At 48.7% G+C, this 15,509-nt stretch overlaps 1 protein-coding gene across 1 annotated transcript in view; it reads left to right on the plus strand.

Annotated features, from left to right (window-relative positions):
• Positions 1-1,103: 1,103 nt before the first annotated feature.
• Positions 1,104-15,509, plus strand: part of CRACR2A (calcium release activated channel regulator 2A) — a 91,343-nt gene continuing 76,937 nt past the window's right edge. Inside the window, 3 exon segments of the mRNA XM_068166071.1 lie at positions 1,104-1,251; positions 1,412-1,421; positions 8,369-8,520. Coding sequence (XP_068022172.1) covers positions 1,104-1,251; positions 1,412-1,421; positions 8,369-8,520 — 310 coding nt within the window.

A 15,509-nucleotide genomic window follows, 5' to 3' on the forward strand; every position in this document is an offset into this window, starting at 1 on the left:
ACCAAAAGAGTCGTCTTTGTACTTGCACTTCTGCACTGCTTATGTAGCTTCATGCTAAGGCCAGTAGGCTGTGTCACAGAGGTCACTTTATCCTTTTATCCAGCTTCAGGAGCTGCCCCGTGGTTTTCAGTGGTCACTTCTCTGCAGATACAAAAATTAAGGTTTGTGGTTGCCCTCAGAGTTTGAACAGGCCTGGCATGTACTTAGTGGTTGTAAAAATGTTTCCTATGTTCCTCTGCAGTTGTTTGAGGCTTATACTGCTGTGGCACTAGTCCAGTATCTGACTGAGATTTCAGTCTGTTGATACTGAACATTTATGATGCCTGTAAGTGGTAGTTAGAAACGGCTACAAGGATAACAGGTTTGTAACATACACTAATAGAAGAGATTATGGCTGCATTTGGGTTGTATCACAATTGGGAGAGTGGTGAAATCCATCTGGAATGCTATCATACAAGCCAGCAGCAAAGCACCAGGTGACTGCTGCCTCACTCCTAACCCTTTCCAGTGGAATGGGGAGGTAAAATGTAAGAAAAGGTTAGAGGGTTGAGACCAAAGGACAGGGAGGACTCACACCAATAACATTACAAGCATACAGACTCGACTTGAGGAAACAACAGCATTTAATTTAAGCAACAAAACCACCACCAATTTACCAGTTGGATCAGAGGTGGATAGTGAGAAATACAACCAGATCTTACAAACACCTTCCTTCTAGGCTCAGCTCTGCTGAGATTTCTCTGCCTTCTTCCCCCTTGGTGGTGATGGAGAATGGGGGGTTGCAGTCAGACCATCCCATGTCCTCTTTGCTGCTTCAGTGGGAGGACTCCTTGCAGTCCTCTGCTACAATATGTTGTTCCTCCTGTGGGAGGAACTTCATGAACCACTCTAACATGAGTCCATGCTGTGGGCTGCATCTCTTTAGGGACTGCTGTAGTATGGGTTCAGACCTCCCAGCAACAAACTGTTCCACTTCAGGCTTTCCTCAGAATCACAACCTTTGGGTGCAGTCACTTCCTACAGTGTGGCCTCCATGGGCTGCAGGTTGGCACCTGCCCCACTGTTAGTTTCCACAGGCTGCAAAGTCTCCCTGCTGTCTTACCATGGACTGCAGTGGAGTCTCTGCTGCTGTGCACCTTCCCCTCTGCTTCTTCGCTGACCTTGGCGTCCAAAAAGTTGTTCTCAAATCCCCAAACAAAAGTTCCCTCTTAAATATTTTTATCACACTGATTGTCTCTGTCTTGGCCAGAGGTGAGTCCAATTTGTTGCTGGGGGAGCTTCTTGAAGCTTAGAACATGAGAAAGCTCCCCTCTCAGTACCAAACCCCACCAGACAGGCCCAGCACACACACTTGGGGTCATGTCATGTATTTTTCTATTTCCTTAGGTGCAACTTCGTGGTTTTTCAACAGTTGTTTCCAGGTAGGTTTCACTTTCCTTTTTAGATGGCATATGTGAATTATTCTGGAGCACTGGTAGAAGTTTACTAGTTGTCTGTGAGATGTCTAAGGCCTCAGGTACGCTGCTGAAATGAAGGAGGTGTGTATGGTTCTGTGTAAGACACCTCTCCCTGCTTTGCCTCCAGTCTTGTGGTGGGCTAAAAGAACAATATAAACCTTTAGAATAAACCTTTAGAATAAACCAAACCAGGTTGGAAGAGACCTTCAAGATCATGGTGTCCAACCCATCAACCAATCCAACCCACCCAAACAGCTAACCCATGGCACCAAGCACCACAGCAAGTCTCCTCCTGAACACCTTCAATGACGGCGACTCCACCACCTCCCTGGCCAGCACATTCCAATGGGCAATCACTCTTTCTGTATAGAACTTCTTCCTAACATCCAACCTGAACCTCCCCTGGCACAGCCTGAGACTGTGTCCTCTTGTTCTGGTACTGGGTGCCTGGGAGAAGAGACCATCATCAGCCTGTCTACAACCTCCCTTCAGGTAGTTGTAGAGAGTGATAAGGTCACCCCTGAGTCTTCTCTTCTCCAGGCTAAGCAACCCCAGCTCCCTCAGCCTCTCCTCACAGGGCTGTGTTCCAAACCCCTCACCAACTTTGTTGCTCTTCTCTGGACACCTTCCAGCAAGTCAACCTCCTTCCTAAACTGAGGGGCCCAGAACTGGACACAGGACTCAAGGTGTGGCCTAACCAGTGCAGTGTACAGGGGCAGAATGACCTCCCTGCTCCTGCTGGCCACACTGTTCCTGATGCAGGCCAGGATGCCATTGGCCCTCCTGGCTGCCTGGGCACACTGCAGGCTCATGTTCATCCTACCATCAACCAGCACCCCCAGGTCCCTCTCTGCCTGGCTGCTCTCAGCCACTCTGACCCCAGCCTGTAGCACTGCATGGGGTTGTTGTGGCCAATGTGCAGAACCTGGCACTTGGATGTGTTCAATCTCCTGCCCTTGGACTCTGCCCATCTGTCCAGCCTGTCCAGGTCCCTCTGCAGAGCCTCTCTAGAAAGTAAGAGGAATGAATGCACTGAAGAGCTTTGCCAGTTTTCCTTGTGGTTTCTTTATCTCACAGGATGCCTGTGCTGCCTCCAACTGATCACTCTCTTTTCCTCCTGTTACTATTCTGAGACAAATGATACACTCTCATGATTTTGTTGATGGGGGGGTAAAGAGTAGAGTGGTCTGCCCAGATTCCCTCTCTGTCATTTGCAGTGTATATGTGCCAGTGTCTCACCACCCTCATGGTGAAGAATTTCTTCCTAGCATCCAATAGGAATCTCCCCATTTCTATTTGCTCTGTTCCCCCTAGTCCTGACACCCTAAGAAGTCCCTCTCCAGCTTTCCTGTAGCCCCCTTCAGATACTGGAAGGCCACAATGAGGTCACCTGGGAGCCTTCTCTTCTCCAGACTGAACAGCCCCAACTCTCTCAGTCTGTCTGCACAGGAGAGGTGCTCCAGCCCTAAGTTAGTTCTGAAGAGGAGCCTGCTTGTGTGTCAGGCATACTCCAGAGGAGCTGCAGGTTATATTAACAATGATAATTTTATGGTAGGAGAATGTGTCTCTTCCAGTGAAATCACACAATGCCCTTGGTATTTTCCAGTACTTGTGAAACATAAATGATGCCTCTTAGAGGAGTGTTTTGTATAAAGCCCTGGTGGGCAGTGCTAAGTACCTGTACTGTGTTTTTCTGCTGATGATTCACATTTTGAAGAGTTCTGCTGAAAGCAGACAAACATTAGCAAATTATTTTACTGAAACCTCAGAACTCAGAGGCACTCATGCAGGTAAAATAGCTCTGTGGAAGAGAGGAAGAATGGAATTGTCACAAGTCGTGACTTATGCAGTGTGTGGATCAGCAGTGCTCTGTAGTGCTGGGATTGGGTGATTTGTAGTACACCTGACTGGAAAAATCATGATCCCAGTTGCTTGGCTTCTCTGCCCTCCAGCTCCAAATCAGCTCTGTTATCCAAGCCATGGAACAGCAAAGTAACAAGTTGCTTCTCTTCATAACAACTGTAATCTTCACATGTACTTCACAGCTCCCTTAGGGACAGAGATTGAGTGGTCACCTCTGATTGCTCCAGTGATATTCCTCCAGGACCCTTTCTTTATTGTGTAGTTCTTCTTCATAGGAGCAACTGATGCTGGCACTCACTGTGCCTCTCAGCCAGACACATCAACTCACTGCAGGCTGCAGTGTTTCTTGTGGGGGCAGAGATAGCTGCAGGGCCCATTTCAGGGAGTTGCTCTAAGCCAGATCAAGAACTGAAAGACAGTCAAAAGGCCTAACAATACAGTTAAGGAGATGGAAGCATCCCAAGGGTGTATAACATTCTTGCTGCCCATTACCATTCCATAGAAATCAGAAATCCTCGTTACTAGAAAAGAATTTAACACCTTGACCCAACACCACAGAACACAGCAGAGCAGCACTTCTGACCCCATGCCCAGGAGTGATACACTGCACAAAAGCAATAACTGCAGGCAGGAAAGCCACACACAGAAACAACTCTAGAACTAAAAAAAGGGCTAAGTGCACCCAGTGGCCATCATACCCACCTGACCAGCGTGGTGAATCTCGCAACAGTTCGGACAAGTCCATTGAAACTTCGACCCTTCAAGACTCTCAAAGGTCTGTAATTCTCCCAGTTGGCCTGTTGAAGTCAGACCCAGAATAGAATAGAATAGAATTAACCAGGTTGGAAAAGACCTTTGAGATCATCAAGTCCAACCTATCACCCAACACCACCTGATCAACTAAACCATGGCACCAAGTGCCTCACCCAGGCTCCTCTTGAACACCTCCAGTGATGATGACTTCACCACCTCCCTGGGCAGCCCATTCCAATGGCCAATCTCTCTTTCTGGGAAGAACTTCTTCCTGACATCCAGCCCCTGGTGCAGCTTGAGACTGTGTCCTCTTGTTCTGGTGCTGGTTGCCTGGGAGAAGAGACCAACCCCCACCTGACTGCAACCTCCCTTCAGGGAGTTGGAGACAGCAAGAAGGTCTCCTCTGAGCCTTCTCTTCTCCAAGCTGAACACCCCCAGCTCCCTCAGCCTCTCCTCACAGGGCTGTGCTCCAGACCTCTCCCCAGCTTTGTTGTCCTTCTCTGGACACCTTCCAGCAACTCAACCTCCTTCCTAAACTGAGGGGCCCAGAACTGGACACAGGACTCAAGGTGTGGCCTAACCAGTGCTGAGTACAGGGCACAATGACTTCCCTGCTCCTGCTGGCCATACTGTTCCTAATGCAGGCCAGGATGCCATTGGCCTTCTTGGCCACCTGGGCACACTGCTGGCTCATGTTCAGCCCACTGTCAACCAGCACCCCCAGGTCCCTCTCTACCTGGCCGCTCTCCAGCCACTCTGACCCCAGCCTGTAGCACTGCATGGGGTTGTTGTAGCCAAAGTGCAGAACCTGGCACTTGGATGTGTTCAGTCTCATGCACTTGGATGCTGCCCATCTGTCCAGCCCATCAATGTCCCTCTTCAGATCTCTCCTACCCTCTAACAGATCAACTCCTGCCCCCAACTTGGTGTCATCTGCACATTTTCTGATGACTGATTCAATGCCCTCCTCCAGATCATCAATGAAGATATTAAAGAGGATGGGGCCCAGCACGGATCCCTGGGGGACGCCACTGGTGCCTGGCTGCCAGCTGGCTGTGGCACCATTCCCCACCACTCTCTGGGCTCAGCCTCCAGCCAGTTCCTAACCCAGCTCAGAGTGCTGCTGTCCAAGCCAGAGGCTGACAGCTTGGCCAGGAGTTTGCTGTGGTGGACAGTGTCAAAGGCCTTGCTGAAGCCCAGGCGGACTACATCCACAGCCTGCCCCACATTGTCTGAGTGGTCACCTGGGCATAGAAGGAGACAAACACTGGCCACGAAATAAACTCTTTTTAGCCCATATCTGGACCTAAACTCAAGCAGTTGCTCTATCATCCAATGATAGCTTCCCAGCAGAGAAGGAGGACCAGGAAAAAGAGACCCACAGGTTGAAATGAACCCAGATTTAATTAACTTTAAATAATAACTTCATTTAATTTCCAAATTCTGGGCAGTGTGGTCACTTACTCCCTGGGGTAAATTCCACATTGTAACATGGTGCAAAACCAAACCACACCAAAGGACATGGGCTTTTGGGAAAGCCTGCTCCTTTTGTATTGATGCAAGTTTGGAGAGGAAAACCGATTTGTGTCTGTCCTGGAATGAAATTAAGAGCCTAACATGCATGTAGAGAAATATTTTCATGAAGGGGGCACAATACAGATTTGCAGAGCCTCTTGAGAATATAATTGGTTTATAAAACATCCCACCAAGTTCACTAGCAATTAGTTTTTCACAGTTAGAAGTTAAAGCCTGAAGTAGTAAGGATGAATATAAGGAAATCACAGTCTCACAGTATCACTAAGGTTGGAAGAGACCTCAAAGATCATCCAGTCCAACCTGTCACCACAGACCTCATGACTAGACCATGGCACCAAGTGCCACATCCAATCCCCTCTTGAACACCTCCAGGGATGGGGACTCCACCACCTCCCTGGGCAGCACATTCCAATGGCTAACAACTCTCTCTGTGAAGAACTTTCTCCTCACCTCCAGCCTAAACCTCCCCTGGCACAGCTTGAGACTGTGTCCTCTTGTTCTGGTGCTGGTTGCCTGGGAGAAGAGACCAACCCCTTTCTGGCTACAACCTCCCTTCAGGTAGTTGTAGAGAGCAATGAGGTCACCCCTGAGCCTCCTCCAGGCTAAGCAACCCCAGCTCCCTCATCCTCTCCTCACAGGGCTGTGCTCAAGGCCTCTCCCCAGCCTTGTTGCCCTTCTCTGGACACCTTCAAGTCTCTCAATGTCCTTCCTAAACTGAGGGACCCAGAACTGGACACAGGACTCAAGGTGTGACCTAACCAGTGCAGAGTACAGGGCACAATGACTTCCCTGCTCCTGCTGACCACACTATTCCTAATGCAGGCCAGGATGCCATTGGCCTTCTTGGCCACCTGGGCACACTGCTGGCTCACGTTTAGATGGCTGTCAATCAGCACCCCCAGCTCCCTCTCTGTTTGGCAGCTCTCAGCCACTCTGACCCCAGCCTGTAGCTCTGCCTGGGGTTGCTGTGGCCAAAGTGCAGCCCCTGGCACTTGGACTTGTTGAATGCCATCCTGTTGGACTCTGCCCATCTGTCCAGTTGGTCGAGGTCCCTCTGCAGAGCCCTTCTGTCCTCTAACTGACCAACATCTGCTCCCAGCTTGGTGTCATCTGCAAACTTGCTGATGACTGACTCCATCCCCTCATCCAGATCATCAATGAAGATGTTAAAGAGGACGGGGCCCAGCACTGATCCCTGAGGCACGCCAGAATGTTTCAGAATTCCATAATTCATCATAATTTTCTTGTTTATACTTAATTGGTCATGGTCTGTCAGGTTTCATCCATCATCAGTTACCTTCCATTCTGTAGCTGTGCTCTAAAGCACTGGATGCAAGATGTGGGATGTGTTGGTAAGAGGATCAGAGCCAAAAGGATACCAGTTGAATCCTTGCAGTGACTTTACATTGTTTTTTCATTTCCCCATCTTTTCTTGTGTTTTCTTGTTCAGATTAATTGATTGTCTGTCCTTCTCCTTAAACATCTGGGTTTGCTTTGAGATTCCTTTTCAGAGGTCTTCTCCTTCCCTCAGCCTTCCCCCTCCCCATTCATTATCCCATGTGGAGTGTCTTTAGTGTAATCCATCAAGGGTAAGCATTTTCAAAATGCTTCTTGTTTTTGTTGCCTGATGACGGAGGTGGTTGCTAAGAGGTTGTGGAAAGCATCATTAACAGGGTCTGATTTGCTCTTTTCCTTACTTCTCATGCACAGGTTTCAGAACAGAATAAGTAAAGGGACAGTAGCATCCCAAGGTATTCCTTCACTGAAATTGTGTCAGTGGTGTCCCCCAGGGATCAGTGCTGGGCCCTGTCCTCTTCAACATCTTCACTGATGATCTGGATGAGGGGGTAGAGTCAGTCATCAGCAAGTTTGCAGATGACACCAAGTTAGGAGCAGATGTTGGTCAGTTAGAGGACAGAAGGGCTCTGCAGAGGGACCTCGACTGACTGGACAGACGGGCAGAGTCCAACAGGATGGCATTCAACAAGTCCAAGTGCCAGGGGCTGCACTTCGGCTACGGCAATCCCATGCAGAGCTACAGGCTGGGGTCAGAGTGGCTGAGAGCTGCCAAACAGAGAGGGACCTGGGGGTGCTGATTGACAGCTGCCTGAACATGAGCCAGCAGTGTGCCCAGGTGGCCAGGAGGGCCAATGGCATCCTGGCCTGCATTAGGAATAGTGTGGCCAGCAGGAGCAGGGAGGTCATTGTGGCCTGTACTCTGCTTTGGTTAGGCCACACCTTGAGTCCTGTGTCCAGTTCTGGGCCCCTCAGTTTAAGAAGGACATTGAGAGACTTGAAGGTGTCCAGAGAAGGGCAACAAGGCTGGGGAGAGGCCTTGAGCACAGCCCTGTGAGGAGAGGCTGAGGGAGCTGGGGTTGCTTAGCCTGGAGAAGAGGAGGCTCAGGGGTGACCTCATTGCCCTCTACAACTACCTGAAGGGAGGTTGTAGCCAGGAAGGGGTTGGTCTCTTCTCCCAGGCAACCAGCACCAGAACAAGAGGACACAGTCTCAAGCTGCGCCAGGGGAGGTTTAGACTCGAGGTGAGGAGGAAGTTCTTCACTGAGCGAGTCATTCAGCATTGGAACGGGTTGCTCAGGGAGGTGGTTGAGTCATCGACCCTGGAGGTGTTCAAGAGGAGATTGGATGTGGCACTTGGTGCCATGGTCTAGTCATGAGGTCTGTGTTGATAGGTTGGACTCGATGATCCTCGAGGTCCTTTCCAACCTAAGTGATACTGTGATACTGTGATACTGTGACAGAATACAGGAAGGCTATGCCAGCCCTGCACCACCAGGAGATTCAGAGAGGAGCACAGCTGGAGGACAGGACCCAGGACTGACTGTGTTGGGGAAAACACATGAGTTATTGCAGATCTGTGATCTGGAAGGCAAAGGATTCATCACTTGTCAAGGTATGCAGGTAAAACCAAAGTGTCTGTGTGAAATGCACAAAGCTCCTAATTCTCTTAATGAGTTGAGACTGATTAATTTGGAGTTAAAATTTGTAACATCTTCCTGCTAACCTTAAAGAGATGTGTAGGGTTTAAAATAATCTCTTCAAAGTCTCACATAATGCTTGCATTTGTTTCCACAGACAAAGCCACACACAAAAAAAGGGGAAATCCAAGTGAGTGAAGTTTAAAAACATGCCCCCAGGAAATTAATTTCATCCTTACTGAGAAAGTTGAAACTCCAGTAAATGAATTGCTTTGCAGTTTGCCACAGCCTCATGAATGTATCCAGCCCACCCTTTTTAGCCTCTGTTTTTTCAGCAAAATCATGTAAATTAAGTCTTTCACTTTGGTTTCACCTGTCAGGCAAGGTGAACTCTGAGCTGGATGACCAGAGGGTGGGGTCAGAGTGGCTGAGAGCAGCCAGGCAGAGAGGGACCTGGGGGTGCTGGTCGATGGTAGGCTGAACATGAGCCTGCAGTGTGCCCAGGCAGCCAAGAGGGCCAATGGCATCCTGGCCTGCATCAGGAACAGTGTGGCCAGCAGGAGCAGGGAGGTCATTCTGCCCCTGTACACTGCACTGGTTAGGCCACACCTTGAGTCCTGTGTCCAGTTCTGGGCCCCTCAGTTTAGGAAGGAGGTTGAGTTGCTGTCATGAGTCCAGAGAAGGGCAACGAAGTTGATGAGGGGTTTGGAACACAGCCCTGTGAGGAGAGGCTGAGGGAGCTGGGGTTGCTTAGCCTGGAGAAGAGGAGGCTCAGGGGTGACCTTATTGCTCTCTGCAACTCCCTGAAGGGAGGTTGTAGCCAGGCAGAGGTTGGTCTCTTCTCCCAGGCAACCAGCAGCAGAACAAGAGGACACAGTCTCAGGCTGTGCCAGGGGAGGTTTAGGCTGGAGGTCAGGAGGAAGTTTTACACAGAGAGAGTGATTGCCCATTGGAATGGGCTGCCTGAGGAGGTGGTGGAGTCACCATCCCTGGAGGTGTTCAGGAGGAGACTTGCTGGGGTGCTTGGTGCCATGGGTTAGTTGATTAGGTGGTGTTGGATGATAGGTTGGACACGATGATCTTGAAGGTCTCTTCCAACCTGGTCTATTCTATTCTATTATTCAGTTATTCAATATTCACAACAATCTCACCAAATTGTTCTTACATTGCTTGAGGGGCCAGAATCAGACTTGCTGAAAGAGTTGATGAATAAAAATCTAACAAAATCTTTTGAAAATAACTATGCAACAAAATCTTTTGGATGCTTGGACTTGATGACCTTAGGGTAATGATTCTGTGTGAAGATGACCTTAGGGTAATGATTCTGTGTGAAATTATGCTTGGGTGTGTAACATGATCTGAACCAGCATGTGGCAGAAGACAGTAAGTTATTGTTTACTTAAGTGTGTCACACACAGCATAATTTCATGAGGTGAATCCATTTCTACTTCATTATGGATGAAGGAGAAATGAAGAGGGACAGCAAAATAAAGTCAGTGCAAACTCCTACCAACAGCAGCATCTAATAGGAAGTACTGAACCTTTCCATATGCTCAGGTTGAAGATGTGTCTGTATATAGGCAAATGTAAGTGAAACACTACTTATGCTGGAAAAACCCCTCATAGTAACTTGCTCAGATGACTGGGGTCTTGTACTGAGTTTTGTGATGGCTTGTGCTAGTTCTGCAAAGTTGAGTAAAGATAGGAGTGCAGATGCTTGCTGTGCTGCAGGCTTTGCCAGTGTACATTATCTTATCGAAGGAGCTGAATGAAGACAAAGACATGATTAGCAGTAATTTTGGTAAATCTAGACCCATAGAGAATTTCATGGATTATGGTTGTTTTCTTTCCAAAAGCTGAATAACTGAATGGCTGAATAACTGGAGAGGTGGGCACAAGCCAACATCTTGATATTCAACAAGACCAAGGGCAGGGTCCTGCAGCTGGGTGGAGGCAATCCCAGGCACAAACGCAGGCTGGGCAGGGACTGGCTGGAAAGCAGCCCTGAGGAGAGAGACTTGGGGGTGCTGGGGGAGGAGAAGCTCACCAGGAGCTCTCAGTGTGCACTTGCAGCCCAGAAAGCCAATCAGATCCTGGGCTGCAGCAAGAGAAGTGTGGCCAGCAGGGCAAGGGAGGTGATTCTCCCCCTCTGCTCAGCTCTGCTGAGACCCCACCTGGAGTACTGCCTCCAGTTCTGGAGCCCCTATTGCAAGAGGGATGTGGAGGTGCTGGAAGGTGTCCAGAGAAGGGCCAGAAGGATGATCAGAGGGCTGGAGCACCTCTCCTGTGAGGACAGACTGAAGGAGTTGGGGCTGTTCAGTCTGGAGAAGAGAAGGCTCCCAGGTGACCTCATTGTGGCCTTCCAGTATCTGAAGGGGGCTCCAGGATGGCTGGGGAGGGACTGCTCAGGATCTCAGGGAGTGCTAGGACTAGGGGGAATGGAATGAAGCTGGAGGTGGGGAGATTGAGGCTGGAGGTGAGGAGGAAGTTCTTCCCCATGAGAGTGGTGAAGCCCTGGAATGGGTTGTCCAGGGAGGTGGTTGGGGCCCTGTCCCTGGAGGTGTTTAAGGCCAGGCTGAATGAGGCTGTGGCCAGGCTGATGTAGTGTGGGGTGTCCCTGCCCATGGCAGGGGGGTTGGAACTAGATGATCCTTGTGGTCCCTTCCAACCCTGACTGATACTATGATACTGTGTTATATTTTCACTTAGTGAATACCCATGTGTATGTAGGTATGGACCTGTATATAACCAGTTTTGCTGTCTGTTTTTACAAGGAACCTAAACCATGTATTTCTATTTGATTCTAGATTTTATGCTTGAAGTCCTGATACTATAGGTTCTAAAACACATGTTGCCAAAAGGATTGCAAAGAGTGGCAGAGAATCTTTCTTGTACATTAAATCTGTTTCACCAGGGGTGTTTGTTTACCATATCTGACAATTTCAGTGTGTATCTGTCTGGTCCATTTCAATACCGAAGCCTCCAGAGGGTAGCTGTTCATATTTGCTTTTATTCCTCCCTGATCCAATGAAGCCTTTCAAATACTGGATTATCCTTACTTCACTCAAGGCTAGTGAATCAGAGCTTAAATAACCATTGACAAAAAAATGAAGTGAGTGCCATCTGCTCCATTTGATTTTACAGTAACAGTGAAAAACAATTGCACTAACTCCATAACTGTATAAACTCTGATTCTCTGAAGCTGGTGATGGCTTTCCCATTGTCTCACCTTTCTTGTAAGTCACATTCAGTGGTGGGTTATTAGAAATTTATTCAGGCACCAGTGACTTCACTCTCCATGTTGTCTAATGGATTTGGTCTAATTTTTTGGGGGGGTCTATTAATGCACATAATAAAGATACTTTATACTGAAGAACTGTACAATAGAAATACACTGACACAGTTGTTCATTGTGCTTGATTAGAATGACTAAGGAGGATCCCTGCATTGCAAACATGAGTTTGAAGTTAGTGTAGTTGATTTTGATTTCATTTTTCATGTTCACTCCCTTTAGCAAAGACATAAATGAATACACTTAACCAGGTTTTTCTCTTATCCAGTGTTGATGACTTTTGTGTCCTGCTCTTTGTTGGTTCAGTACTGCTTACCATTAATGAATCGTTGCTTCACATACAAGATGCTAGCAATAAGCACTTTAATATTGTGTCATATGAGGCATGCTTTCCAACAGAATACTGAGTATAGAAAGTGCTGAATGTCTAAACTACAATTAGCTTCAGTAGAACACATCTTGCAAACAAAGTTATCTGCTGAGCCCATAATCTAGTAATTATATTAGATATACACCTTCTATATTATATCTACATTATCACAGTATCACAGCATCACATCATCACAGTATCACTAAGGTTGGAAGAGACCTCAAAGATCATTGAGTCCAACCTGTCACCACAGACCTCATGACTAGACCATGGCACCAAGTGCCACATCCAATCCCCTCTTAAACACCTCCAGGGATGGGGACTCCACCACCTCCCTGGGCAGCACATTGCAATGATGAATGACCCTCTCAGTGAAGAACTTTCTCCTCACCTCCAGCCTAAACTTCCCCTGGCACAGCTTGAGACTGTGTCCTCTTGTTCTGGTGCTGGTTGCTAGAGAGAAGAGACCAACCCCTTCCTGGCTACAACCTCCCTTCAGGTAGTTGTAGAGGGCAATGAGGTCTCCCCTGAGCCTCCTCTTCTCCAGGCTAAGCAACCCCAGCTCCCTCAGCCTCTCCTCACAGGGCTGTGCTCAAGGCCTCTCCCCAGCCTCATTGCCCTTCTCTGGACACCTTCAAGTCTCTCAATGTCCTTCTTAAACTGAGGGGCCCAGAACTGGACACAGGACTCAAGGTGTGGCCTAACCAATGCAGAGTATAGGGCATAATGACTTCCCTGCTCCTGCTGGCCACACACTGTTCCTAATGCAGGCCAGGATGCCCTTGGCCTTCTTGGCCACCTGGGCACACTGCTGGCTCATGTTCAGACAGCTGTCAATCAGCACCCCCAGGTCCCTCTCTGTTTGGCAGCTCTCAGCCACTCCGACCCCAGCCTGTAGCTCTGCATGGGGTTGCTGTGGCCAAAGTGCAGCACCTGGCACTTGGACTTGTTGAATGCCATCCTGTTGGACTCTGCCCATCTGTCCAGTCGGTCGAGGTCCCTCTGCAGAGCCTTTCTGTCCTCTAACTGACCAACATCTGCTCCCAGCTTGGTGTCATCTGCAAACTTGCTGATGACTGACTCGACCCCCTCATCCAGATCATCAATGAAGATGTTAAAGAGGATGGGGCCCAGCACTGATCCCTGGGGCACACCACTGGTGCCTGGCTGCCAGCTGGCTGTGGCACCAATCACCACCACTCTCTGGGCTCAGCCTCCAGCCAGTTCCTAACCCAGCTCAGAGTGCTGCTGTCCAGCCACGGGCTGACAGCTTAGCCAGCAGTTTGCTGTGGGGGACGGTGTCAAAGGCCTTGATGAGGTCCAGGCAGACCACATCCACAGCCTGCCCCACATCCACCAGGCAGTCACCTGATCATAGAAGGAGATCAGGTTGGAGAGGCAGGACCTGCCCCTTCTAAATCCATGTTGGCTGGACCTGAGCCCTTGGCCATCCTTCAGGTGTGCAGTTATTGCCGCCAGGATAATCTGCTCCATCACTTTCCCTGGCACTGAGGTCAGGCTGCCAGGCCTGGAGTTTCCAGGTTCCTCCATCTGACCCTTCCTATGGATGGGGACCACAATGGCCAGTTTCCAGTCATCTGGGACCTCTCCAGTGAGCCAGGACTGGAGCAAAATGATGGAGAGCGGCTTGGCCAGCTCATCTGCCAGCTAATCTATAGAATTATAATCTATATTATAATATATATATATATAATCTATGTTAGATTTACACCTTCCTGATCGTGTAATTCTGTTTACTTGAAGATTATTTTATTCCTGGTGGTTCTGAACTTGCCCTTTCCAACTTCCAAACAAAGAAGAGGTTTTCTGAAATTGAGAGAAGGCAAATTCTTCTACCTGAGGCTTAAAACCACAGCTTTGCACTTTGAGCCTTGAGGTTGTCACCAGTAATGAGAATTAGTGCTGCAAAATGTTTTGGTTTAATGCATATTGCAGAATTTGGTTCAGATCTTGCTGTTAGTTATTTGACTTCCATGTTTTCACTGATGAGAGTCAAGGCTTGGTATTTTCAGAGGAGTAAGCATAGCTGTCATGAAAGCACAGAGCACACTGGATATCTCTTTAAGCTCCAGTGGTGTCTTTGGGTATGTTTTCTTTTTTCCTGAATTTTTAGGAGTGTCATATTGAAGAGATCTGTGCCTTTGGACTCTTGGGGTGGGTTGAAAGGCCAGTCCTTCCTTCCCTCCCACCATGGGCAGGAAAATGAGGCTCAAATGGATTGCAGAAGTGGTGGGAAGTTTGGATGGAAAAGCAGTGAATGTTTTACAGAGAACCACAAGCACAGTGACAAAAGAGAGATCCCAAAGCACCCCCAAAAGCCTCCCAGCACTTCCCTTCTCCCCACCTGAGGGTACACCCAGACCCCCCAGGGCTCGCTCTTCACCCCCACTTCCACTGTTGGGCTAATCTCAGCTGGGCAGATCTGAGATGCCCTTCCCCCTTCTCCTCCAGGCATTGGGCCTGGCCAGGCCCCAAGAGGCCTCGAGATGACTCCCCCTCCATTACCAGACAGGGACCATGTCCACAGGAGCAGGAAGGGAAGAAAGAGGAAGTGCAGGACTTTGCAGGTGGATTTTGTAGGGAGCAGGACATTATGGGATGAAATACGCATGCACTGGAGATGTGTCTGATGTGGCAGCAGCAGGGCAGCACCCAGCCTGAACCACCACAGCTCTGCAGTGGGGCACTCCAGCAGTATTTGGAGAAGCATCAGTCAGATTTGCAGCAAGACCCATGAGCAGTTGTACTGGAGCAGCAGGTGGGTCAGAAGAAGACAGTGAGCTCTCACGAAGCACTCCTTCAGCAGGAACCAAAGACCTGGCAGTAGCTGTACAGTTTCTGGTCTGCTAAGTGTAAAGCAGTGCCTTGTCTGAAGCGCCTCCTCCCTCGTCAGTGGCGTGTGAGCTGTGAGAATTTTGCAAGAGAAGCTAATTAAAACAAGTTATCCTTTAGGTCTAGGAGATTAAAAGCTTAGGAACTAGAGTATTACTGCTTTACTTTCATAAGTAAATGTGCTGGGTTGAGGCAGCCCCCTTCCCCACCCCTGGCAACAAGAAACACTCAGACAAACGGATTGCAAAAGTGATGGAAAGTTTAAATAGAAAGCAGTGAGCTTTTACAGAGAACCAAAAAACACAGTGACAAAGAAAGATCCCAAAACAGACCCAGAGATAACCCATCCCCACCTGAGGGTACACCCAAGACCCCCAGGGCTCCTTCTCAGTTAAATTAAGATTACATTTGGAAGCACTCTGTCCAAAATCAAGATTTTGTGTTAAGGG

The sequence above is a fragment of the Melanerpes formicivorus genome, unplaced genomic scaffold, assembly GCF_026170545.1.
Source record: "Melanerpes formicivorus ecotype bairdi unplaced genomic scaffold, bMelFor1.0.p_v2 SCAF_96, whole genome shotgun sequence".
Taxonomy (NCBI): domain Eukaryota; kingdom Metazoa; phylum Chordata; class Aves; order Piciformes; family Picidae; genus Melanerpes; species Melanerpes formicivorus.